This window comes from Balaenoptera physalus (genome assembly GCF_965194825.1).
Source record: "Balaenoptera physalus genome assembly, chromosome: 14".
In the NCBI taxonomy this organism is placed as follows: Eukaryota; Metazoa; Chordata; class Mammalia; order Artiodactyla; family Balaenopteridae; genus Balaenoptera; species Balaenoptera physalus.
The window spans coordinates 39,694,451-39,720,333 of record NC_138893.1 but is presented as its reverse complement, the minus strand read 5'-3'; the positions used below and the strand labels follow the sequence as shown (position 1 = coordinate 39,720,333).

The 25,883-nt window shown below is 45.5% G+C and overlaps 1 protein-coding gene across 47 annotated transcripts in view; it reads left to right on the top strand.

Annotated features, from left to right (window-relative positions):
* Nucleotides 1-24,068, top strand: part of TCF7L2 (transcription factor 7 like 2) — a 196,217-nt gene extending 172,149 nt beyond the window's left edge. For 5 of the 47 annotated variants that reach the window (XM_082423291.1, XM_082423280.1, XM_082423325.1 and 2 more), the window contains 9 exons: nt 769-871; nt 2,881-2,967; nt 8,038-8,178; nt 8,739-8,898; nt 9,298-9,405; nt 14,286-14,334; nt 14,928-14,978; nt 16,283-16,355; nt 21,934-24,068. In XM_082423291.1, the coding sequence (XP_082279417.1) occupies nt 769-871; nt 2,881-2,967; nt 8,038-8,178; nt 8,739-8,898; nt 9,298-9,405; nt 14,286-14,334; nt 14,928-14,978; nt 16,283-16,355; nt 21,934-22,339 (1,178 nt within the window). In that variant the 3' untranslated portion in view covers nt 22,340-24,068. Of the gene's footprint in view, nt 1-768; nt 872-2,880; nt 2,968-8,037; nt 8,179-8,738; nt 8,899-9,297; nt 9,406-14,285; nt 14,339-14,927; nt 14,979-16,282; nt 16,360-16,969; nt 17,044-21,933 lie in introns of those variants that run through there. The other 42 variants (XM_082423313.1, XM_082423326.1, XM_082423284.1 and 39 more) reach the window with 21 other exon arrangements.
* Nucleotides 24,069-25,883: the final 1,815 nt, after the last annotated feature.

The window sequence follows — 25,883 nt, the reverse complement described above, 5'->3', positions numbered from 1 at the left end:
GCGTTCCTGTGGAATTAATAAGTGTGCGGTGGCACGGACCTTCAGAACTCTCTCCTCAGCCCCTGTGGTCCAGCGGTACCCAGTCAGCGGTGGGTGGGTTAACTCACGCAGGTGACTTGGTCCTCTAGAAAACCAGGCTCTAGAACTGAGTGTACCAGGCCTCCAACATCTCCCGGTCTGTTCAGTTCAGATTCTGCCTTGGATAAGATGCCACGGCATTGTGTGAGTTTCTCCTCCGCTCATCTTCAAAGTGGAGTTGGACACATTTAAACAGAATTAACTTTTTTGAAAGAGGGCAAGGGTAACCTTTCAAAAGCCATAACTCAAAAAGTAGAAACCAGAGGAGTAACTCATGCAGGTAAGTCATTAGAATTACAAGGAAGGAGGGAAGGGACAAGTTGTGAGGACAAAGGAATTTAATATTACTTGATCCCCTACTACGTGCCAACCCCTTTAGATTTTTTTTTTCAATTCAAATAATCATACCACTCACATAAGGCAGAGATACCCAAGCTGGCATTTTCTGAGTTCGTCTGCATTTAGCCAGTGTAAGATCCATCTAGAGTGAGATAAACTTTTCAAGCTGCGGCAGAGAGATAATGAGATGAAACTTACTGACAAGTTCTTAGGATCAGAATCATGAAAAGAACCTCATGCTAGGATTACAGAGGCAATGTCTCCCTTTATCCTTTACCTGTTCCCATCACCTGACAGTTTCTCTTTCCTTCTCTCCCTCTCTTGTACCTAAAATTCTGCTTCTTCTCTCAGGAATCCCACGGCCTCCGCACCCTCCAGATATATCTCCGTATTACCCACTATCGCCCGGCACTGTAGGACAAATCCCCCATCCGCTAGGATGGTTAGTACCACAGTAAGGAGTTCCATTTTTTAATTTCCTTTTTTGTTTCTTACATGGGCATGCTTATTATTTATTCTGTGCATGTATGTTTGTGTTTGTAGAAGACAGAGTTGGGGAGGGAGGGCAGTGGGTGGGAGGTCATGGGGAAGATGCTTGCTGAAATGCCCTATGGAAAAGCAGGCAAGTCAGTAGCCATTCAGGTGGATGATGTAAGAAAAAGGCTGTTGATGCTTGGCGTTCTGAACCCATGGTCCCCAAAGGCCCTAGGTTCTTCTCTGTGAACAAAGGTACCCTTAAGGTACTTTGGGAATTGCAGAAGACTCTGAGGGCTTCTCCCCTGTGAAGCTGATCGTGGCTCTTCTGCTGGTGGCAGCCCAAACTGGAGTCCTGTCATTGGATTGAGGCAGCAGGGGAGTGGGTACAGGCACAGCCTAGTTTTGAAATCTGGGGGTGGGAGTGGGGGGTTATAACTCCACCCCCCATCCCAACCATCAGTCCCAAGATTGACAACCACAGTGGAAATTTGTGTCTATTGAGAAGCTCCACGTTATTCAACCAGCATCTCTCTGAGAGTCTTTGCATGTTGAGTGCTTCACCTAATTTTGAGGGGAGCGGGCGGGGCAGCTGGAATCCTCACTCCAGCATATGGGGCCTTCCTGAGCGTCAACCCTAGGTCCTGGCAGCGCCCAGATCATCAAACTGCCTTTTACAATTTGTCTTCCTATCACCCGGGCTTGCTTTTATAGTACCACCCGTTAACCTTCCTTAGATAACTTTAAAAAAATGTGTGTTTAAAAAATCAGAGTAGAAAGGCCTTTAATGTTGTAAGCATACTGTGTGTGTGTTTGTATGCATGCGTGTAATATGTGTTTTACGATGGTGTGCTTTTGTATATATATTTCTCCATGTTTATCGGTGATCTCTACTCTTTAAAAAACACAGGACAATTTGTTGAATCTTAACAGGAATAATTCCTGGTAGAACTCTCAAGTTTGGGTCTTGGGGAAGACATACTTTTATAGCCTTAAAGAAGATACAGTTTTGTGGTTCACCTCCTCCCCCCCCCCCCCAGTTCTACCCTGATTTCTCTAGCTGAGCATATTCTACACTTTAAAAACAAACAAACAACAACAACAAAAAAAAACATCGTGTATTATGCAGTAGCTGTACTAAATACCAACCCTGGGCCGAGTTTCTGTTTATTTTTTGCTCCTTAATTTTGTTAGGGAGGGTGGACATGGATGGCAATGTGTGTCCTATTTCTTCTTCAGTGGGTGGGGCCATGCCTCCAATAGTCGTCAGTCATCACTTGCCCCATTCAGCTGATGGAGAGAGATTTGAAGGATAGATAAAAAGGAATAGCCAACTCAGACAACCCTCTGTCACAAAAAGTTGTGTGTCTTTCATGAGGATGCTATTTTGCATGTTGCTGTATTTTTTAATTATTGTAATGAGGTGTGATTGTCTATTGGTTACCCACAATTCTTCTTGGGGACTCTCCCCCCCGGTAACTCTTGTCAACACTTGTTAATTTGACAAAAGGCTACAAATTAAGCTCTGTTAATTTAATGTTTTCTCACCGAGATCTAAATACCGAAAGAGGCCCAAAGCGCAACTGAAGTCCTTTGATTCACTGTACTTTATTTTGGTATAAATTTACATTCATTATTGTTTTCCTTTGGATGTGTAGCCCTCAATTAGTGTGATGGCTCCATTAAAGCAAGCGAGACTTCGCCTTTAATTATTACAACAAAACACCTAGTTTCAGCTTGGGGAGAGGGTCTCTATTGACATAAGCAAAGGTTATAAAATTTAATTAGCCATTCCTATCAGATTTATGGCATTCAAATTGTTCTGTGTTTCTTCCCTTTGATCCTTCCTGTACAATCCCCAAGATTTTTGTTCTGAGAAAATGAGAATAAAGCTTACTGTGCAGAGAGAACTTTTCCTTTTTTCTTCTTTTCCTTTTCCCCACCTCCACCCCTGTTTGCATGCTCTCACTGTGTACCCCCTCTTTGTAGGCAAGGTCAGCCAGTGTACCCCATCACGACAGGAGGATTCCGTCACCCCTACCCCACAGCTCTGACTGTCAACGCTTCCATGTCCAGGTGAGTTCCAAGAAAGAGGGCGTTCAACCAAGGCCATGGGCCACTTCTCAGAAAGTTCTCTAGATGCTCCCAGACTATCCAGGGACTGCTGCTACGTGTAATTCTAAGGGCATAAGACCCACAGTGCGTTAGGCTTTCCTCCTAGAAAATACTGAAAAATTGCCCTGAACTTCCCAGGTAGATGATGGCAGAATTTCAAGGTTGAATTTCTGAGTCAATATATTAAAAAAAAAAAAAAAAAAAACTTAAGGAAGCAGGAAGAAGTAATTAGGATGTGTAGAGGTTTTTCAAGTGTTACTTGTCTGTTGCCCTAAACCAGGTAAGAAAGGAAAGGGTTCAGGTAAGTTTATTATTATACAAAGAAGAATTTGAGGAAAGGTTATCAGTCTTTTCAAAGCTCCAGACTCTTAAGCATCAATAAGAAAGGACACCCTACTCCCCCCCAACCCAAACACACCTCTCTCTGAAGTAGCAGTGTCCAGTAGAAATATAAGGTGAGCCTTATATATAAGGAATATACATGGGGAATTTTAAGTTTTCTAGTAGCCACGTTTTTTAAAAGGAGGAAAAAAAAAAACCCAGACAAAATTATTTTTAATGATATATTTTATTCAACCTAATAGAGTCAAAATATTATTCATTCTGACATGTTATCACTGTAAAGCAACTATTAATGAGATTTTACTTCTTTTGTATTTAGTTTTTGAAATCTGATGTGTGTTTCACACGTACACCATATTTCAGTTTGGCCTGGACACAGTTCACGTGCTTAGTAGCCACATGTGGCTGGTGGGGACCACGTTGGCCTGTGTAGCTCTAAATTTTTGAAAGTTAAAAAATCATATACATGTGTACATTCACATATCTTTCAGCATATCAATGTACATATAACACATACACACATATACCTGCATCCGTGTACCTAGATCTTTCTAATCCCCATGTTCTCCTTTTCCCCCTTCTAATTAATTCTGGCTAATTTTTCAGCAACTGCTAGTTTATTTACAAACTGGTTGGCAGCAGTATGTTTAAGTAGTCACTAATTGCTCCTAATGATAGTTTTATTTTCTGTTCATCTGATTTTCAGTCAAGTTAATTAAATCGGTGGAGGTTTAGACTTTCCTGATGGGCTGCAACAACGAATCCATTTTGAGGATGGCACCTAATTAAATCAGCATGCATTACATGGCAGAGATGCCATCCCCCAGCCTCTTCCCCCGATCTCTGTAGCCAGCATGAGGACCCAAGACCAGAGGAAGGGTTGGAAAGGCAGGCCAAGATGCCTCTTTTCCTACTTACAAAACAGTGATTTTGGTGGAGGAAAGAGTAAGAACCACAGTCATTAAGAAAGACCAACTGTAGCATCTCTAACGTTTGTAATTATGCCATGGGTATCATGCAGCTAATAAAGATCCATGTCCCATATGTGATAAATCATCTCAATTTCTGAATCCACACCAGTATCGGTTAGGCGGGGAAATGCTCGTGGGTCCTCTTCTCCAGCGAGAAGAGGAAGGTTATCCTCATTAAATAATGTCATCACAGCCTCGCAAAGCCTGGGAGCGAATAGGGAGCCTCCCAGGAGGGGAGCTGCTTCTGAGCACCTTATAATCCACAGCTCGCCCTCCTCCGAACCAGCATTCATAGAACGCATTGTTTTTCGTGTTTGTTCCTTCGGTGCGTTCCAGAGGTTAAAAGCGGTGCAGTAATCGTAGGATAGGGATTGAGGTTAAGCTTATCGATTGAATTATCATTAGGAGGTTAGCCAATGATTTCGAGGTGGGCAGGGGGTGGAGGAAAGAAAGGGAACGGTGGGAGGGAAGTTTAGGGGGCTCGAGGTGCAGGGGGGAGGCGGCCGATTCCCCAGGTAGGCCTTATGAAAGGTAGCTAGTTAAAAAGAGTATACAGCAAATTAAATACATTATTGTGGTAATGGGGCGACAGAAGTATGGGTCTATTATACTTATGGCAGTTATAGGGAATGTAGGCAGCTTGCCCTGTTCCAGAACACCCTTTGATATTCATTCTCTTCAGCAGCGGGGCCAGGGCTTCTCAGAATTAAGTGATGGGTCATTATACTTTAAACACCATGGAGAAGCCTAGATTGGCAATTAAACAGCTCTTGCTGACACTCACTTGTGCCACCCTGTGACCCCCTTTAGATTGAGATGTTGGAGCTCCGGGCCCTCAGCCTGCTAAATTGGCGCAAGGCTCTTCTCCTGACGAGAGCGGGCTCTGAAATCCGCCGGCTTCAAAGGGAGCGAGATCATGTATAAACCATAATGTGGGTGCACCGTGGCTCACAAAAAATAAGGCAGGAAGAGATGAAATGTTACAAGTGCAAGGGGGGAAATGAGAGAATAATGACAAACCTAATGCAGCTCAAAGCAGGCTTGTTGCACAGGAAAATGCATCCCACTGCTTGTGCCTGAAATCAAGGCCTGCAGATGATATCCAGTTAACAGAAACGTGTCAACAGTGAAGGAAAGTGAGAGTGAGGAAGGCAGAAGCCCCTGAGACAGCCAGAAACAAAAATTAGTTGTCCTTAAGAAGTTAAGGTTCATCATTATATTCTGGCTTGGAGCCATGAAAGCAGATGGGGGGATATAATGAGCGGCTTGGAATTTTTAGGGTGTTTATTGCATTGCATGAAATAGTTTTCTGCAGAAAGGAATTTCTTTTTTATTTATTTATTTATTTTTTAATTTTAATTTTATTTTTTTAGAAAGGAATTTCTTACGCGAAGGTATGCGTATAGCCCATACACACACACACACACACACACACACTCATAACACACACACGTCTCTTTCTCTGCTATACATTTCTCAGGTATAGGAATATGTATGTAGGTATGTGAACTTGGAAGTGTTTGGTCTTCATGGCTACACTGGAAATCTTTCCCCACCCCAGAATGTACTCAGACTGTGGTGTCTCCCTGTGGTGTTTGGTGTACACACACACACACACACACACACACACACACACACACACACACACACACACACACACACACACACACACACACACACACAGTGTTTTTATCTCCCCCCCACCCCGTACACACATTCTCATTCAGCAGGAAGGGAACATATGTATTTGAGGAATGTCAAGCCTTAAAAATTCACAGTAAAAGCTGCCGTTCCACCCACCGCTTCACCCAAGGGCTTCGAAGAACACATGTTCTTAACTTATGTTTTCTCAGAGGCCTTCGAGCTCTGGGAAGGAACAGGGTGTAACCTGGGAACCCAAGTGCCTCCCAAGGCTTTACTTTTCATTTTTTGGGGGGCGTGGGGTTGGAAGTTCTTTTTTTTCTTTCTCTTATTTTCTCGCTCTCTCTCAGGGTTTTTCTTTTCTTTTTCTTGACACCCTAAAAGAACTCGCATGGTTCTTACGAAAAATTGCCATCGTTACCAAACTTTGATACTGACTTAAACTGGGAAAGGCAGCCGTGGGAGAGGGGCCACATCAGGGTAGAAATTCTGAGTCAAATGTCCACTCTGCTTCTGGGCTCCCTTCAAAAATCTGCATTATTCATTGGCATTTTCTCTGTTGATCGATGCAGAGTCAGTGAGGACTTTAATTTTTCATAATTTTTCAAATGGACATTTGCTGCATTCTTTTGGTAAAATGGAAGCTACTTTCATTTCCAGTCCGTATATGAAAAGAACCTTGTAGATAAGTACAGGATCCTCGTGAAATAACTGTCATAGCAAAGTCTCATTAGCACCTCAGTGCCCAGCAAAATTAGCTTCCTAAAGAACAGGTGCCCATTCCCTGGGGGCTACATGGGGTTGCTGTGGTTTGGATTTATTCTGAAAGCAACAGTTGCTTGATCTGGGATCCCCTTCACCTGAACTTGCGTGAACTTGCGTGATCTTGCCAGGGCGGAACCCTGGGGGCTGCTGTTTTGTTTTCTTTGGGGAAATCTCCCCTTGTAGTCCCTCACCCCACTTTTCTCTACAGTAGTATTCGTTCCTTTAAGAGGGTGGTTCTTCTAACGCAGAACAAATCACGGTGACTCCAAGCATATCAGAAAATGCGAGAGCTGTTTGTCGGATCCTGTTGTCAGTTTGCAGATGGACCGAGAGCATTTTAAAATTAGCTCTGTATGGTCCTGGCTAGTTTGCGTGGTTGAGAAATGCCAATTCACGGCCTAAACTGTGTTTTAAAAAACTTTCCTAAGAATAAACAGTATTAGAGGAAAAGACACAAACTTTACTTCTCTTTTCTTTGTTACCAAGTCTCATCATCATTTATAAGGCCTTTCAATGCATAGGCAGTGTTTTAAGTAAAAGTAATTTAGGAACCCTAGAATTTTAGAGTGGGAAAGGACGTACAAATCAGAATTCAAAGCTTTATTTGTGGGTGTGTGTGTAAATTACTGCTTTGGGGTCATCTTTTTTTTTTTGGGGGGGGGTCATCTTTGATACAAACTTATTTAAAACGTTCCATGACCTATGTTGAGAACCAGATAGGAACTATTTGGATTTCCCCCATCTTTCTGCCTCACTCTCTCCCATTCCTGTCAAAACGATGGGGGCACAGCAGCAAAAGAGAAATAAAAATATTACTGCACTCCCATCAACAGAACGAGGCCTAACGAGGCATACGCAGCATTGTCAAAAAATGTGTGTATACTTCAACTGCATTAATATTTTATTTAGCTGTCTATATGCAACAAAAGATTTCACCTTTTATTCTAGTGCTGATTAGGACTTAGGAAATAGTCTTCTTAGATGTCACTAATAATGTCCCCCCAAACCTGTGATCTCCAGCAGGTAGTCCAAGCCTACTTTTCCACCCGAGTATAGGGGCTGAACTTGTCTTTTGCTAGAGATGTTAAAAATCATAATGTCTCATGTCAGTAGCAATAATGAAGGGGGAGATTGGCTTTAATGACATTATAAGAATCATTATGTTTAATTTATCGCTAATTAATGCTGACAGGTTTCATATGCCTTGGGTTGCTTTCATGTGAGTGTGACGTGCTGTTTCTTTTTCTCTTTTTTAAATTGTGTGTACACATCCCTCCCCATTCATTCATTTTGATTCTGACGATTTACACAGCTTTCTGTCTTCTAGGTTCCCTCCCCATATGGTCCCACCCCATCATACTCTACACACGACCGGCATTCCCCACCCGGCCATAGTCACGCCGACAGTCAAACAGGAATCTTCCCAGAGTGACGTCGGCTCACTCCACAGCGCGTAAGTGTCCTCCTTCCGATCAGTTTCTCTTTTGCCGCGTGTTTAGCCGGTGGCTCCTGGGTGGTGGCGCTCTGTCCAAGGTTGGCTGCGCTGGTGTGACTCCAGGAAACACCCAGCTTTACAAAGAGGGAGACACGCACCATGCGGGGCTTCACGGCTGGCACCCACTGCGGGGGAGAACACAGCTCTTTCTTTGTGTCCTCGGATCGACTGGGATTTGCAGCCGTTCCCCCGTCCCTGACCCCTCTCTGTCCTGTGAGCATGAGAGACACCAGCTGAGACGGAAACGGCCACAGTGTGCTTTCCCCTCCAGCTCGGGATAACTGTATATTTGTGAGCCTTGAGGAAGTGATAACAGAATCTCTCTCACCCCTCCACGCGCCTCCCCAACCTATTTTTGTGCCATTTTCCAGGATGGAGAAGACCCAAAGTGGGAGTGCGCTTCTCCTTCCAAACTGCTAGGGTATCGAGGAGGCGAGGAGGTGGGCTTTCTGCTGCGGAGGAAGCTGAACCTTGCGATTGTTTATCGGGTGGTGTATGTCTCTCTTGTCTCCATCCAGAAAGCATCAGGACTCCAAAAAGGAAGAAGAAAAGAAGAAGCCCCACATAAAGAAACCTCTTAACGCATTCATGTTGTATATGAAGGAAATGAGAGCGAAGGTTGTAGCCGAGTGCACATTGAAAGAAAGTGCAGCCATCAACCAGATCCTGGGCCGAAGGGTAGGTGGCTCCCCCGCTGGGAGAAGAGGGCCAGAACAGGACGCAGTGGTTGGGTGGCACATGTCCCTGTCCCCTCTGCTTTGAGAGTCCTTTCCCTTTAGCCACACTCTGACTCCTTCCATGGCCAGCGTGGAGTTGGGACCAATAACCCCGCACTCGAGTGAGGGTCAGAACGGCCACAGCCTGGTCTTCCCCACCTGCAGAGAGAGCAAGAATAGAACAGCATAGGCAGAAAATCAGGTTCTGGCTGAGCCCTCCTGTTAGTGCCGGGCCCCTGCAGACCGTCGGCACCTGCAGATGATACCATTTCTGATGGAAGCGCTATCCATCCCCCAGCCACAGTGTGTGGTTTGTGACGATTCTGCATGTCTCTCTCTCCCCCCACTGTGTCCCCTCCAGTGGCACGCACTGTCCAGAGAAGAGCAAGCGAAATACTACGAGCTGGCCCGGAAGGAGCGACAGCTTCACATGCAGCTGTACCCCGGCTGGTCTGCACGGGATAACTATGTAGGTGGTTCCTTTTTCTCAGGACTAAGAGTCTGTAGAGATGTGTTGGTTGTCCATCTGGACAAAGGGAACACAACCTGCCAGCTCAAGTCAGACCTCAGTACCATTCAGTCTGCCCAGTCCTGGGGCCGTTAGCATCTTACCCGAGCACCAGATTGGAGGATTTTGTCTGGCTTCCTGTAGGGCTCCCATCAGCATGGGATAGTTCTTCAGGGAAGAGGGGTGAGGCTGGTGTTCTAATGCTCCAGCTCAGGGCGTCCGTGGGGTCAGTTTAGGGCTGTTCACACCTTCTTGCCCATGTCTTTGAAGAGACGTGGCTCCAGGTATACACCCAGTGCGGCTCGTGTGCTTCTCAGCCGTGAGGGTGGCCTTGCAGAGAAGACCAGTGCGTAGGGGTGGAGGGAGAGCGTTTACTTCCTCACAGCTGTTTTAGCAGGGCCTTCACCCTTAAGAGGGAAAAATGAAACAGTTGCCTTAGGCTGTGGTACAGTAGAAGTTGGAAGCCTAGTTCATCCTGAGAGGGGCATGATGGAAATATCCCTGAAAGTAGCCAGTAGAAGTCATCCTTTGGCAGGACGGATGAAGTGACTCAGGGCCAACAGGGTAGGGAGAAAGTGTGTGTGTTGTGCCGTGTGTGTGTTCCTGGGCTCTTTGTTGGCTGCAGGATTTGCCTCATTTCCTCCCGTGGGTTTTAGAAAACACTGTAGGGTTGTTGTCTTTACTAATCACGGTGATAGTGACACTCAGCATTCTTCTCCTCCCGTAAACTGGCTCTCGTCCATCACCTCTCGCCGTTCTTTCTTATTTTGTATTTTGCCTAGGAGCTCAAGTTCTGGGCCCGCTCTCCTTGCTAAATGGATGAAATGTCTCTTATTTTGCCTCATACTTTATTACATGGCATTTGGTTTCATGAAGTGATTTTTACCATCCACTCTTCGGGGAAAAACAAAACCTGTCTTAATGCCAGTAGCAGCCTTCTTCTCCCAGTTCTTTCTTGTCAGTGGCACAGAGCCGTGGAAGATTCTTCTACCCATCAGTGCTCCCTGACCTAGCTCTCCCCTGGCCGTCATCCGTGGTGAGGAAACTCTCTGTGTATGTGGCTTGAGATCCGTTCAGTGATTGCTGATTGTGAACTTAACTGTGCACACAGATTGTGGAGCTTCAGAGTTAAACCAGAACTCTCTCAGAACTTACCAGCCATCAGGAAGTCACAGACATCTGCGTGGATATGTGGGTCCTGAGTGAGGGCTGTTTTCTGCTTGCTCTGAGTACCTGTTTCATCACTCTTTAGTCTCATACCTATAAACACAACGCTCGCTTCTCTGCTCTTTGCCATGTGGATGGGGGAGGACCGAGACGCCCATGTCTCCCCCACTGCTGCCACCCATATCCCCGTAGGTCCCATGCCTTTAGCTGGTAGCACTAGACTGTATTCCTCCTGGGAGTTGAAACAGGAATTAGTGCTTGTACTTCTCAGTGGCACGTTTGCTCTGCTCAGAGCCCTTGTCACTCACAGATGGTCAGGCACAGGGTCTTAACTGCTTGGGACCTTTCCATTTGTCCTCAGCATGTGTGCAGTGGGGAAGCCTTTCTTCTGGAGCTGAAAGGAAGAGGATAAGAAAGTTAATGCTCTCCCACAGGCTTGCTGCTTGCCCTCGCCTGACCTCGAGGTGGAGATTGCCAGCAGCAGGCAGGCTCTGCAGCCTCCACATATACAGCCATCTCATTTCAGGACAGCTTGCTCTCCTGGTTTCGGGTCACAAGTTCTTAGAGTTCATCTCCAGCTTCTCCCTGCTACAGACCCAATTCTTTGAGTAATCTAGAATGGTACCACAGAGAGGAGTTCAGCTACACTATAGGTATCCTATCCCCGGTAGACATTTTGGGTCATAGTAGGGCCTTCATGTACAGCTGTGCAGGGCGTGCACTGCACAATTTTAGAGTGTGCCATTTACACTACGGTCGATGTGCATGGTGCCCCCTGGAGTTGTGCTGGGTGAAATCTCCACAAAGGTACAAAGCTGACTTTGTGAGAGCTTCGAAAGAATGCTGCCATGGACTTTCCTGGAGTCAGACAAGGTATTGCCCAGGGTTTTTTGTGAAGTGCTTTCTAGGTTTCAGAAGATTCACGAGACGCTTGCAATGACTTTAGCTCAGTTTTACATTTGGATAAGGTTTGGTATAATAGGGGAGCCCCTGAAAAGACTTGAGAGAAAGTTTAGAGGTAGATCTGGATTTGGGGCTGTAGGAGCTTTACCTCTTGTAAGGGGTACTGTCAGATTCCTTTATCAGTGGCTCATTACACATGAGTTTGAACACACACAGCCCTCCTTTCCTCCCTCCCTCCCTCCCTCTCCTTCCTTTCTTCCCCCTCCTTCCCTCCCATCTCCCCTCCCCCAGGAAATGGTCTGTGGAACAAGAATTAGAGTTAAACTGTTTATAGATTTGATTGTGGTGGGAACTTGTTAGTATTTTTTTTTAACTGACTTGAAATAGAAGCTTCTATAAATTACTTTGGGTACTGTAAAGTTTAGAAGGTTCTTGTAGAAAAACTTTTCTGAGCTAATCACCTTTTCCCTCTTTCACGTTCCTGCTTTTCCAGCCCAGTGGTGACAGAAGCCTTTATACACTATTTTAGCAAAATAGAGTTGAGTAAAACAGTCACATTTGGGTTGTTGGACTTGGTACATTCTGGAACACAAGAAGAAACATTTTGGTCCCATAGTGATATCTAACCCGTGGCCTTGTAATAGAAGTTATTTCCTTTCTAGCTCTTCTCCGTTAGGTTAACAAGATAAATCCCAGGCCATTTGCATATCTTGAGTCCCCCCACCCCCACCCCCTGCCCCCACCATATTCGAGGCCTTTCCTTTCCTTTGTTATATTTAAAGAGATAATGGGATGGCCGCTTCCCTTGAAATGCATCTCCCTCTTCACTACGTAGTGTTCATTTCTTCATGTCCTCTTCCGATTAAAACACAACCCCTGTCCTCTAGAAGCCTTTAGTCTAAATGATCATTTCCTCAGTCATGAACATCTTAGTTATGTATCCTAAACAGACAGCTTCCCGGGGTAGCGGATATTTTCACCTGCCTTTCAGAACATATTGCAGGAGATTGGAAATGGGTGAGCCCTGTATTACAGATGACTGGGAAGCCCTTGGCTACATGGCTGCTGACACCACCTGGAGTTGAACTGTGTCTGTGCCCCACTGAGATTTTCTTTCAGGTTCCTAAATAAACTGAAACTAGACCCTCCTGCCTGTTCCAAGATGGCCAGGTGGCACTTTGCTCCTGACACAGGAGAGACACAGACATGAAGATGGGCCGCTGGGGTTCATGAGAAAGCACACGAACTCCTTTTCTTTTTCTTAACTGGATGCCAAGGAACATGAAATGTTTCTGATGGAAACACTGCACTGAAGGCCCAGAGAGATTTCCCAAGAGGCATAGGCCCCCAGATCTGAGAGGCTTTCTCTAGAGCTGTTGGTTTTCAGCCCTCAGCTGGATCTAAAACTCAGTGGCGTCTCTGCCTTGGGGTTCTCCTTACAGGGCCTTATGGATTCTCAAGTTTTCTACCAGTGGCTGTTCTTGTCTCTTCTTGAGTTGATGTCAACATGCCCTGAGAACTTTTAGGCAAAGGTTAATATTTAGATATTCTGAAGCAAATAGACATGTCAGACCACCAGTTCCTTTTGTTTGTGACACTTCATACATACCAGGCAGCTAATTCATATGGATGGGACTGGAGCTAACAGGGTGAGGGAGAACTAGTTTCAGATCTGGAAGGGGGTGGTTACCTCTACAGAGTTCTTCCCTACTCCCATTCCAAATCCACAGATGGGAACAGACCGTCAAGATATCAGGGAGGGTCAGATTGGAGAATGAATCACTCCATGCAGTGTATCACCCGTAATCCATTAAGAGCCTTTCTCAGAGTGCAAGGCAGTAAATAGGTAGGCAGTGTAGCCTAGCGGATAAGGGCTATGGAACCAAGATCGTCTGGGTTCCCATCATGGCCCCATCATCTGATAGCTCTGTCATCTCAGGAAAGTGCATGCACTCCTCTGTGCCTCCGTGTCCTTATCTGTAAAATTGGAATGATGACTACACCTGGTGTATAGGATTGTGTGAGGATAAATAAGCCCCTAGGAATAGCACACTTAGAATCATGTCTGGCACACAGTATGTGATCAATAAATGGTAGCTGTTATTACTAAGAGTATTATAGTCGTGATGTAAGTGGAAAACGGCGAGAGCCCAATGTTCCCCTTTATGGATGTCCACTCGGCAGTTTGAAAAGGAGCTCAGATGGTTTCTGGCTCTGTTTCACCTTTTTTCTCCCCTTCCGTCTTTAAAACCAAGGCCCACGCTACAGCGCCAAGAAAATCCCCTACTAAGGCTTTTATATTTTGATTCCGAATGAGGACCATTTGGCCTTAATAAGAGATTTGTGTGGGGCAAGGAGGCTCTCACGGCCATCTCAACATCGTTCATTTGTCCCTTGGCTCTTGGGCCACTTCCAACCCTGTCTCTCCACACCTCCCTGAATCTTTGCCATCCAGTTCTCCTCTTCCCTCTTAGGGATGCTTGGGGTCAGGTCTGAGGATGGACGTAGATGTATGGGAAAAGAGGTCTTTCCTCTCCGCCCTGCTGATCCCTTCCCTTCTGCTGGGCGCTCGTTCCTTCAGCTGCAGCACAATTGAAGGGCGCTTGGATTAAAGGGGGGTGGGGGTGGGAAAACACTCAGGAGCCGGTGTGGATGGAGATGGCAGCCAGTGCCCCTCCTCCTGCCTCCTTTCCAGGTGAGCCCAGACGCCCTCCTCCCACATCTGCTTCCTGAAATAATTCCCTGTGTTTCATCTGTTCTTCATCATCTAGGGGAAGAAGAAGAAGAGGAAAAGGGACAAGCAGCCCGGGGAGACCAATGGTAAGTTTGAATAAGCAGGATGGAGAAAGGGAGCGGTACTCTGAAGACCACTCTTTTATGTCAGGCTTCTATCTGGGGGAGGCAGGAGAAATTCAAGGCCAGGACATTGTGGGGGGGGGACCCATCTTAGCCAGCCTTTTTGTTTATGCATTTTAATTAATTGCTTCATGACTGCCCTTTTAAAGCTAGTAACATTCATTGTTGCATGAAAAGCACATTGTTAAGTCTAGTGGAATGTGTTTTAAAATAACTGCAGAGCCTGTAAGTGGAGAGCGGTAGGCATGCCTAGGCGGGGATTTATACAGTCTGCTTATTTTGTATGTGTCTGAGTAGGGATAAGGCGGGGGCGGCTAGGGGAGCAGAAGGGGTGTGTGCGAGTGTTTGATATTAACTGGGCTGTTCCTGAATGTTCTGATGCATGCCTTTACAGTGGTCAATTGCACCCAATTTAAATTAAGGAGGTTTGTCATTCTCTAGAAGAAATTAGAAATACTGCATAGGCAATCTCAGAGGTCCCTTTGAGAAGGCCAGGCTTTTACAAACAACGACAAAAACATTTTGAAGGCTTTGTATAATTTGTTCTTTTTTTTCAGAACACAGCGAATGTTTCCTAAATCCTTGCCTTTCACTTCCTCCGATTACAGGTGCTAATGTCATTTTGAGTCATTAAAATAGTTGATGAACTGTTTTTTTAATTTTTCTTGCCATTATAGTTTTATTAACATGAAACACGTATGACCTTTGAACATTCTTTAAAATGACCATCTACACGGTTTCGTATGTTTCAGTAGATTTTTTTTTTTCAGTTGCTTTTGTTGTTTTTTTTAATTTAATTTAACTTCTGCTTTGTTTATTTATTTTTCCCGTTACAGTTGTTTAAGCCATGATGACAGTGATTTAGAGTTGAACTAACTGTGCAAATTGAATATGCAGTATTTCTTTAAAAGAGACTGGTAAAAAAAAAAAACAGAAACCAACAACAACAACAAAATGGAAGGAATTCAGTAATAAACCTCCTTAATCTAATGGCATTTTTTTCATCACTCCCACTAAGTTTTCTCACGCAAGCATGCATCCGCAGTATGATTATTTTTTCCTTTGCTTTTTTTTATTTTAGTTTTTTTTCCTTCCTTTTGCTTTTCTGCTCATAACTTGCAAATCCACTAGCATTTCACTGACTGTACCTGCTTAAATGCTGCTGTGAGCTTCTAACTAACTCTTAACAGCTCATTCACACAACCTGTTGACCTTTATCTGTTCCTCTCTTAATATTAATGAAAATAGATTTACAAAAAGAAAAGATGAACATTCCAAAAGCTGCAATATCCCAGTACCACAACCCCTTTCTTTCTTTATTTCTTTCTGTTTTGTTTCGTTTTGTTCTGTTTTTATTTGTAGTTTTTTTTTCTTTTTTTAAACTGTTGTACTCTGAGAAGAAAAAAGCATGTGACAAACTTAATTCCCTCCTTTGCTTTATTTTCTTCTTTAAGAAAAACAAATTGAGAGAGAGAGAGAAAAAAAAAAGCAGAACCAAAAGAGGAAAAACATTATTTAAAACTTAGTTCTTCAGTATCTAACTTCCCTTTATCAGTTCAAACCGAATCGGAGAGACAGTCCTTAAAGAAGGGATACTGCAGCTTTATTTGCAACAGCTAATTTCACAAGTTGAATAAGAATGTGATTTTTTTACCTTTTTTTTTTAAATTAAAGAAAGTTAAAAACGAAAGTCAATATTATGTAATTAGTAACCAGGTCATTGATTTATTCCCTTTTTTTATTTTTATTTTTTTCTTATTTGTATCTTTCTCTCCCCCCCCTCCTCTCCTTCCCTCTCTCTCCCTCCCTCCCTCTCTCTTTCTCTCTCTCTCTCTCTTTCTCTTCTCTCCTCTCCCTCTCCCTCTCTCCCACGTCCTCCTCTTCCGCTCGCTTCTCTCTTGAACTCATTCAGACCTGAGCGCTCCTAAGAAATGCCGAGCGCGCTTTGGCCTTGATCAACAGAATAACTGGTGCGGCCCTTGCAGGTGTGTATAGATTTCCCAGATTCGCTGTGCTGGTTTGCAGCTGGTCTATTTGGTCCTTTCCCCCCTTCTCTGGCCTGTTGCTTTGTAGCTCTGTGTGTGGATCTTAGGAGACAGGAGGGCGCGGGACACTGCTCTGTGAGGGACATGCTTGTCCTCGCTGCTGCTAGCCAAAATGCCACTGTAAAACAGCATCATTCGTGCCTCCTCGGGTCAGCGACAGCAAACCCCAGCGCGCCCCCTCCCAGGGAATGTTGCCTGCCAGCCCCTTCCTCCCGACAGCCCAGGATGGGGGCTCAGTGACATCCATCGTAAGCCTGGCCTAGGTAGAAACAAATAACGTCACCTTTTCCCCTCCTCTTCTCTCTCTGTTTTTATTTTTTCCTTGTTGTTTTTTGGTTTCTGGTTGTTGTTTTTGTTTTGTGTTTTATCGTTTTATTTTATTTTTTTTCTTTTGACGCACAGAAGTCCTTTCCTTTCATGTCCTTGGTGAGGGAAGACAGTCAAATAGAACCGAGGTGATAGCGAAGACAAGTCAGCTGTAGCTGAGATTTCACATCCAACTGAGCACGACCCACCATTGTGTTGTATTTTTTGTGTTTACCTTATGCTAACAGATGCAAATACTCCAAAGAAGTGTCGGGCACTGTTCGGGCTTGACCGACAGACTTTATGGTGCAAACCGTGCAGGTATATTCCCTACTGCGAGGCCTTTGGGAAAAATCAAAGCATTCTGTCCTTCTGGTACCTTAGTGTGTCAATATATTTTGACCTCGTTCCCATCTACTTCCCCACTGGCATCAATGACTAATGATCCTCATTCTTCAAAATTTCTTTGCTAATTTTATGCCGTGTCCTCTCCCTACTTTTCTCTTTCTCTCTTTCCCCTGCTCTTACAAGTAACATATCCCTGGTGGTAGGACCTAGACCACAGCCCTCACAGACCAGGACGGGCACTTATCCTTTTGCTTTGAAAGCCAGCGTTCTGGAACTGGCCCGGCCCTGTCAATGCTTCCGTGGCATGTCTGTAGGACAGAGAGAGAACCACCATGTCCCGAGGTTTCAATGAGCTCAAATTGGCAGCAATAGCATTCCCATGCACTTGGAGTCCAGACACTTGGAGAAGGGCTCTGGGGCAGGCTTTTTTTGGTTTTGTTTTGTTTTTTTGTTTGTTTTCTGTTTCAAAACCACGTCTCTGGACAGAGGAGCTTGGTTAGCTGACATTGTTTTACAGTGCTGAAAAGAAGCGTGGCATTGAACGGCATGCACCAGCTACAGGGCTGCAAGCAGTGAGTCGTGCAGTCACGTACTGCAGTGCTGCTAGCCTGCAGAATGAAAAATATGTATCTATGCATATATTTAGAGAGACAGAGAGAGCGCTGGTTCCAAAGTGAATCAGAAGAGTCCAAATTAAACGCCTGTGTTCCACCTGCAGGTTCCATCCAACCTGTAATTTCAGAGAAGGTGTAGGTACTTCCTTCTTGGTGGAGGGATACCAACTAGTTCCTGTCTCATTTCCTTTCCTTTAATGACCACCTTTGGTTAAATTTGTTGTTTCTTTGTTCTGATACAAGCAGTCTTTGAATTTGGAATATTATGATGGTAGGTATCTCAACACCCAAACACGCTCCCCTGTCTGTAGTGCCTCCCTTGTCACGTGTCCCTCTCCTCCACGCCCTGCCATGTGTTCCGTGTTTAGACGTTAGCTCAGATGTCCATTCCATTACGTGCATGCCCACCAGTCTCCCGTGTCTCTTCCCCCTCCCCTGATGCCTAACGAGAGATGGGCGAAGTGCCTTGCGTTGACCAAGCGTTGAGGGGAGAGAGGGCCCAAGAGTCTGTCTTGAGAGAGGCTGCCCTCCACAGGCGACCCTCATGCCCATTGAGTGAGGACCGGGGGCCTTGGGTGCACGTCCAGCAGGAGAGGGACCCCCCCACCCATTCTGTGAGTTGACAGTGTCCACGGAGGTGACAGATGGCCTTGCCACACAGTCCGGGGGTCTTGTCTGTGTAACAGAAAAGAGTTTCATGATGCAGTTGGTGGAGGGCGTTAGGCGTTTCATTAGGGCTGGCCTGGAAGATGGGAACTCTGCCGACCCTATCAGGCGGTGAATTTGTGTCAGATTTTTATTTGCGCTGAGTGGGAAGATAATTAGCTACAGAATCCTGCTCTGAGACGCCTGCCGTGGTGAAGGGTTAGCTGATCGCAGGGCCCACTCCTAAGGGAGGGTTTCTCACGCTCTGTAGAAACGCACGGCCGACACCATTGTGCGCCCCTCGCAATGTGGTTTGTTGCCTGGTTTGTGTATTTTATTTGTGGGAGGTGAGTGGTGGCTTATGAATCCCTTTTTCTGCTTTGGAAGCAGGTAACTGCAAGTTAGACTGGGCACTTTGGGGGATGAAAGTTAATCATGACCAACATTGACCAGACAGACGGTCCTTTCTCACACCCAGCTGCACCTTGCTTAAAGCGGAGTGTGGAGTCTTCCTCAGAGACGAGAATTTTCATGACATTTTTACAGAACAAAAACAAACCACCCCAAGCCTTCGGAGCCACTTCATCAACATGGTTCTCTATCTACAGTGCAGCTTGGGGGCGGGGTGGGGGGGCCAGCTGTCAGTGTGGCAGCACAGGTGCTCAGAGGTCCTTCCTCTCTCCTCAGCACCATCCTTCCTCTTTCCTGCCTCAGCACCCTTAGACTTTCCGTGGTGGCCATTCTTCCTCTGTCGGGGATGTTGTTTCATACTCTAAAAGCTTTAGCAGATGCGTTTCTGCTCCTTTAAGTGCGTAATTCCAAAATAGGGTCAGGAAGAACTCTTACTTTCCTTTCAGAGTGAATCCATAGGAAGCTAAAAATGGATTTTTAAGGGGCCACCCCTTGCTGGGAGATGGAGCGTAGGTGGGGGAGGGTAAGAGGATGGGTTTTGTCCCTTTTTCCCTCAATGTTTCTTCTTGACTTTGCCAGGATCTAGCTTGATGCTAAATCAGTAAGACAAAATGTGCTTTAAAAAAAAAAAAGAAGTTGCAAAACGAGGCATTTTCTGGCCTGTCGGAAATGTACGTGTTCCACTGCCGTCTGCCCCGCCACCTCTTAGAAGGAGCGGTCGCCCTGTCAACATAGTCTTCGTGTCCCGTGTTCAAATGCCCCCACTCAGACCCACGACACGGAAACTTCCTATCATGAGGAGGGCAGGAGGGGGGAGGGGAGCACCAGAAACGCTCCTAGCCAATCAGGGCTCCTTGCTCCCTGCACAGGGTTTCTAATTTTATTTGACATTTGAGGACATTTTAACAAGATTCTGTTTTGAGCCCACCAAGTTGCTTTTCCCGTCTTTTTCACTCTGCCCTAATATAGCATGGAACGCTGCTGGATGTCATTCCCTTGTTTCCTGTTATTTTTTCCCCTCTTTCTCTCTTTGTCCCTGTCCTCCCTCTCATTTGTCCCTGTTGCTTTCTCAGTTTTGCTTATGCCCCCCTCCCCACCCCCTTTCTTCTCCCATTTTTAAAATGCATGGACATAGTTTTTTGAGCATGTTTTGATCTGCAGGCTAAGGTGGTTTAAAACTCTGAGAGGCTTAATTATTTGTCTTGAGCTTCTGGGATGGGAGCAGAACCCACAGTCTATTTCAGTCTATCCCAGAGGAGAAAAAGGAACCTTGTGTCAAATTGAAGGTGAAGGGGGGCGCTGCCCTTGCTTTCCTAGAGTTCCTTTCGACCCAGAGCAGGGATGGATAGACCCTGAGGCCACCAGTCCAATGGGTCTTGGCCTCTGGGAGTCAGGAAGGGCTGAGCATGTGCCCTTTCACCCCCCCTCCGCTCCTCCCTCCTGCCATCTTGCGGAGTCCACACCCCACGCACTGAAGGGCATCATCAGACAGCTCTGGGGCACAGACCCAAGGAGGAACTCATTACACCCACTTCCTTTCAAAGGCCAGTGACATCTGACAGTGGTTGCCTTCAACCAGGCAGCATCTTAGTTGCTTTCCCATGACCAGAAGCCAGCCGGCGCTTACAGACAGAGTGATATCAGCTGTAGTTCTGACTGTACTCTCCTCAGATCAGCACGTTCCCTGTATCTGCATTACTTTTATAGCATGTGTGGGGTTGATCGCCAGGATCACTCTTCCTACCAAATATTATCCTATCAGCCTGGGATGAATAATAGGAGAAGCTTTGAGGTCACACGCTCAATGTCTTGAATTGATGTCCCCAACTTTAGATGATGATAAGCAAGAGAGGCTCTGAAATTCTCATTCCTATTTCTTACATAAACGGGAAACGGAGAGGGGAGATTCTCGTTTTGGTGCAGGGCAAAATTAGTCTTTCTGGTTTAAACACTAATCCTGACGACCCCCGTTCAAGAAGGTCCATGCTGTGATTCCCTGGCACTTCTTCTTCGTCGTCACTTCCTTGTGACAGGCTGTACCCTGCATTCACTGGCCCCGGCATGTGGACCAGGGCAGGACGCCCCTCCATCCCATCCTCACTGTCTGTCCTTCTAGCCTTCTCACTATGGGGTGGGGGAGGGGAAGACCCCAAATCTTTAAAAAAAAAAAAAAAATCAAGTTTGAATCATAATTTAATCCACAACCTGCAGGCCATACAACCAGTTATTCTTGTTCCTTTGGATCATTTTCTGTTTTTCTTATTCTTCCCCCTCCCCCACCTTTGTTTATCCTCTTCTACCTGTTTTTTTGGTGGTTTTTTGGTTTTGGTTTTTTATTTTTTGTTTTTGCTTTCTTTTTGAGTTTATTTGGTTTTCTTTTCGTTCCCCCCCACCCCTCCCCCACCCCCGATTCTGACCTCTCTTGATTTGGTGTGGTTCTTAACAGACAAGCCCGAAAACTCTCTGGGCGCCAGCAGCCTCTGGTGGTGGTGGTGGTGGTGGTGATGGTGGTGATGGTGGTGATGGTGGCGGGTTAAAACCTTTAAGCCTCTTGCTAGCACTGCCTTCAGCTCTGTGGGCTCAACAGTCAGCATTTTGAGAGTTTCAGATTGATACGAGGCGCCTGGGGTGGGAGCTCTGTCTTTCTCTTTCACACACACACACACACCCACACACACACCCACACACACACACACCCACACACACCCCCCCCCACACACACACCCACACACACACCCACCATTGGCGGGGTAGGGGTGGTAGTGGTGGAAATGGAGGAGGGTGGTTATGATGGGGAGTGAGGGCGTGTCTAAGCCAAAAGAGAAATAACAAGCTTTTGAGTTCATCTCAGTTTGCACCTAGCCACCTTCTGGCAAATCGGTGCCGCTGGCTACAGGTGGTACCCTTTCGCTTGCTGGCTTCTATTTGGGCACGGGTGGGGCGCTGGGTGTTTAGTGGGGGCAGGGGAAGCAGGTAGGTAGGGAGTTCTGCGGTCTGACATACTTGGTTTGCTGGAGCAGGCTTAGCTCAGTGAGCGCGGCACCCCAGCGTGACTGTAATCGTCCCCTGGCCGCTGGGCGTGCCTCCGCAGGGCATCCGCTAGGTGACGTCACCTCGGCTCTGAGCGTTAGAGAACTCTCTCCCGTGGCATCTTTGCCCTTTATTCACAGATAACTCTCTTCCCCTGTTTCTAGGAGAAAAAAAAAGTGCGTTCGCTACATACAAGGTGAAGGCAGCTGCCTCAGTCCACCCTCTTCAGATGGAAGCTTACTAGACTCGCCTCCTTCCTCCCCCAACCTGCTAGGCTCCCCTCCCCAAGACGCCAAGTCACAGACTGAGCAGACCCAGCCTCTCTCGCTGTCCCTGAAGCCCGACCCCCTGGCCCACCTGCCCATGATGCCTCCGCCGCCCGCCCTCCTGCTTGCCGAGGCCGCCCACGGCAAGGCCCCCGCCCTCTGTGCCAACGGGGCCCTGGACCTGCCTCCCGCCATCCCTCCCTCATCTCTGGCGCAGCCGTCGACATCTTCCTTACATTCCCACGGCTCTCTGGCCGGGACGCAGCCGCAGCCGCTCTCCCTCGTCACCAAGTCTTTAGAATAGCTTTACCCTCCTCAGCTCCGGTTGCTCTTTTGTGGAGTGTTGCGTTCTGCTTTTCTTTATTTCCCGCGCCCCCTTCTGCCAGGTTTTTGTTTTGTCCTCTTTTCCGTTTGTGCCACGTGGCTACATTAGTTAATGTTTATCGAGTTCATTGGTCAATATTTGACCCATTCTTATTTCAATTTCTCCTTTTAAATATGTAGATGAGAGAAGAACCTCATGATTCTACCAAAATTTTTATCAACAGCTGTTTAAAGTCTTTGTAGCGTTTAAAAAATATATATATATACATAACTGTTATGTAGTTCGGATAGCTTAGTTTTAAAAGACTGATTAAAAAACAAAAAGGAAAAAAAAGAAGCAATTTTGAAGCAGCCCTCCAAAAGGAGTTGGTTCTGTATTATTTGTATTAAATACGAGCTTGCGAACCAATCATTTTACATCTGGTTTTTAAACCATAAGGGCACAATGAATGCAGTGCCATTTACTTTTTTTTTTTTTCTCCTGTGTGAAACAACTTTTATTGTGATGTTACTTGTTATTGTTTAAATGTACAGAAACAGAGGGTTAAAATGTGTTAATATACCTTGTTCCATGGTGTTGTTCTTTTGGGGGGAGGGGGATGCTATTCAACAATTAATGGAATCACAACGCTGTTGGACCAGTAGTATTTATTGCTTTAGAGGTTGCTTGTCAAACCTGTACGTTGTCCCTTTTAAAATATGTTTTCCTTTTTCTTGAAACTGTATAAAGTTTTTTTCCCCTTAGCATAAGCATCTTATATATAACAACTCATTTGTACAAGGTTTTTAAGTTTATATATAAAATGTGTATATATATATTTTTTGTTTCCCTTTTGGACACTTTTTTTTTTTTTTTTTTTTTTTTTGCCGTATGAAACCCAGATGCCGCCAAATGGACATTAATAGTTGCATTAAAGGATCAGTAGCATTAACAAAAGTTGCTTTAAAAGCCATTATGTAAAACAAGACTTGAAAATTAGTGAGGGAATTTTAGCGACGCTGTACGAGCAGCAGTGGAAATTGTCCCGTTTCCCCTGTGAACTCGCAGGCGAGCGCCCTGCACCCTGAGGACATGGACTGACCGTGTGCAAAACTTTATGTGCCAAAATTCTCAGTGACTTTAGCTTTCTCTCTCTTTTTGATGCTGTAATTTTTGTTCATCATGTTTTGCTGTGATGTTACATAGGTAGATTTGTATGTAGTTTTAATGTCACCTATAACAAGATGTGTTTGGTAGCAGATTGTCCAGAAAGCATTTTAAATGAAGAGGTATAAACCCTTAAGGGCCAAAAATTCTGTATATTAGATTACTCTTAAAGGAAAAACCAGCTGCCGCTTTTATGTACACATATGACATACAAGTAGGTAGCAAACTTTAAAAATAAAAAAAACCTAGGCATGTTGATGTTACAAAATGCTGTATAAAGCTGAAACCTGTTCATTCAGTGCCATTGTAGTTGACATGAAGCGATTGTAAAACTGTCTCCGATTTTTCTCTGGTTTATTAAAATGCTAACTATAACATTTTTTGTGAATACTTTGAATGTTTCCTAACAGTTGTGATGTTACTGTTCCGTTTTATGCTCTTATTCCAATTTCATTTTTAATGGTTTGGAAGCCATTTTTGTAATGAATAAATGTTCATGCTGTACAGTATCTGTAGCATGCCGTTCTGGATTAATAAAAGCAACTTAGTATGTGCAGATAAAGGCTGGTCACTTGTTTCTGTAATTTGGGTTTTATTTCTGGGGAAGCTGGATCCGCCTTAACCAAGAGAAATGTGTTCCCAAGCTGGAACTTGAGACCCCGTGGTTGGTATGGGTGGTGGGTGGTGACTTGGATACCAGAAATGGGCCTTGAAATCTTAAGAGGGGTTGCTTTCTGCCCCTCCCTCCCGCCCCCCCCCCCCCCCCCATTCTTAATGTCCGTTTGCCATACTTTATGTACCTGGTAGTTCATTTCTGAAAGCAAATGTCACTCTTCTGGCTATAAGACTGTCACTCTGATATATCTCAGTCGGCCCTCTCAGAGTATCAAGCAGAAATGATTTAATTCTAGTTAATGAGACTTAGTTCACCAGGAGGGGATTTAAGAAACCGCATCATTGCCATTTAAAGGATCATTGATGTGAAAGTGTCCTTATTTCTTTCTAAGAATTAACATGCAGGGAGAGATGCCAGGGTGAGCAATTGTTAAGCAAGAAGGTTTTTAGAAAATTGGATCAAGGTGCTTCCATTACAAGTTTGCGTGGAGGACTCTCGCCATCTCTGAGACTCAAGTTCAGGGCTCTGCCCTGGCCGGGGTGCGCGTTCATCCCCATCGTCAACCAGGGGCCACAGTAAAGATCTTCCTAAGGTTTCCACTACATTCATTCCTCACGCTGGCTAGGACGGACGGATGGATGGATGGATGCATACACGTATCTGGACAGCCTCACCTGCAAAGGACGTGATTTCACTGGGCATGGAAGCGGTCTGTGTCACTGCCCTTGTTACATACGGTTACACGGTATTGTCCTTAAGGACTTTTCTTGGAAGCTCTGCTTTGCTCAAGTTGATTTTTGTTCTGTAAAATCTTGATATTTTGTTTTCATTTGCTTTGTATTCCCGGGAAGGAGTGATTCTGGTTGTCCTTCCCTATTTTATTTTGCACGCTGGGACCAGAGTGACCTTTGAAAACACAAATGACAATATCTGTTCTTTGTGGCAGTGGGCTAAGCCACTGATGGGCATTTACTCATTTCATCCTAACGCCTACCCCCTGAGGTAGATATTATCCTCTCCCTCCACTCTCTGCTTTATTTTCTAAAACTGGGTTTGGGAACTCGGAGTGTGTGTCTTGTCTAAAACCACACAGCCTGTAGGGTGGTGGAGCTGGGATTTAAATTCAGCCCTGACTCCAAACCCGTGCTCTTAATACCAAGTTATGCCTCCTTGCATAGTAAAGATGGTCCTTCTCCCCAGTGGAGTGATGGGATGGTCCTTTTGATGGCTTCCTTGTTTGCTCCACCCCTCCTCCGCAGCACACACTCGCTTTCCCCTAAAAGCATTTTTGCCCTGCTTTCAAAGATGCAGTTGCCCTCTGCCTGGAAGGTCTGCTCTGCTCCTGCAGCCTCATTCCTCCTCATCCTTCAGGTCTCCGCGGAGATGATAGTGACGATGTCTGTGATCTTTCAGCTTCCTGTCTTTCCCTCTCAGTAACATTCTCATCCACCATCGTGTCAATGGGGGTGGCCTTGTTAGGCCACTAATAACACCCCTCAGTTCTGTGGACCTTTGGGACTGGAACATTCTTTGCTGTGGGGGACTGTCCTAGGCATTGTAGCGTGTTAGCATCCCTGGCCTCTACCCACTAGATGCCAGAAGCACCCCCTTCCCGCCAATCATGACAACCGGAAATGTCTCCAGACGTTGCCAGATGCCCCCTAGGGGGCAAAATAACACCCAGTTTAGACCCATTGCTCTAGGGAACCCCCCAGGAGAGCAGGATTGTGGCTCTGGTGATCTCTGTTTTATGATAGGTTT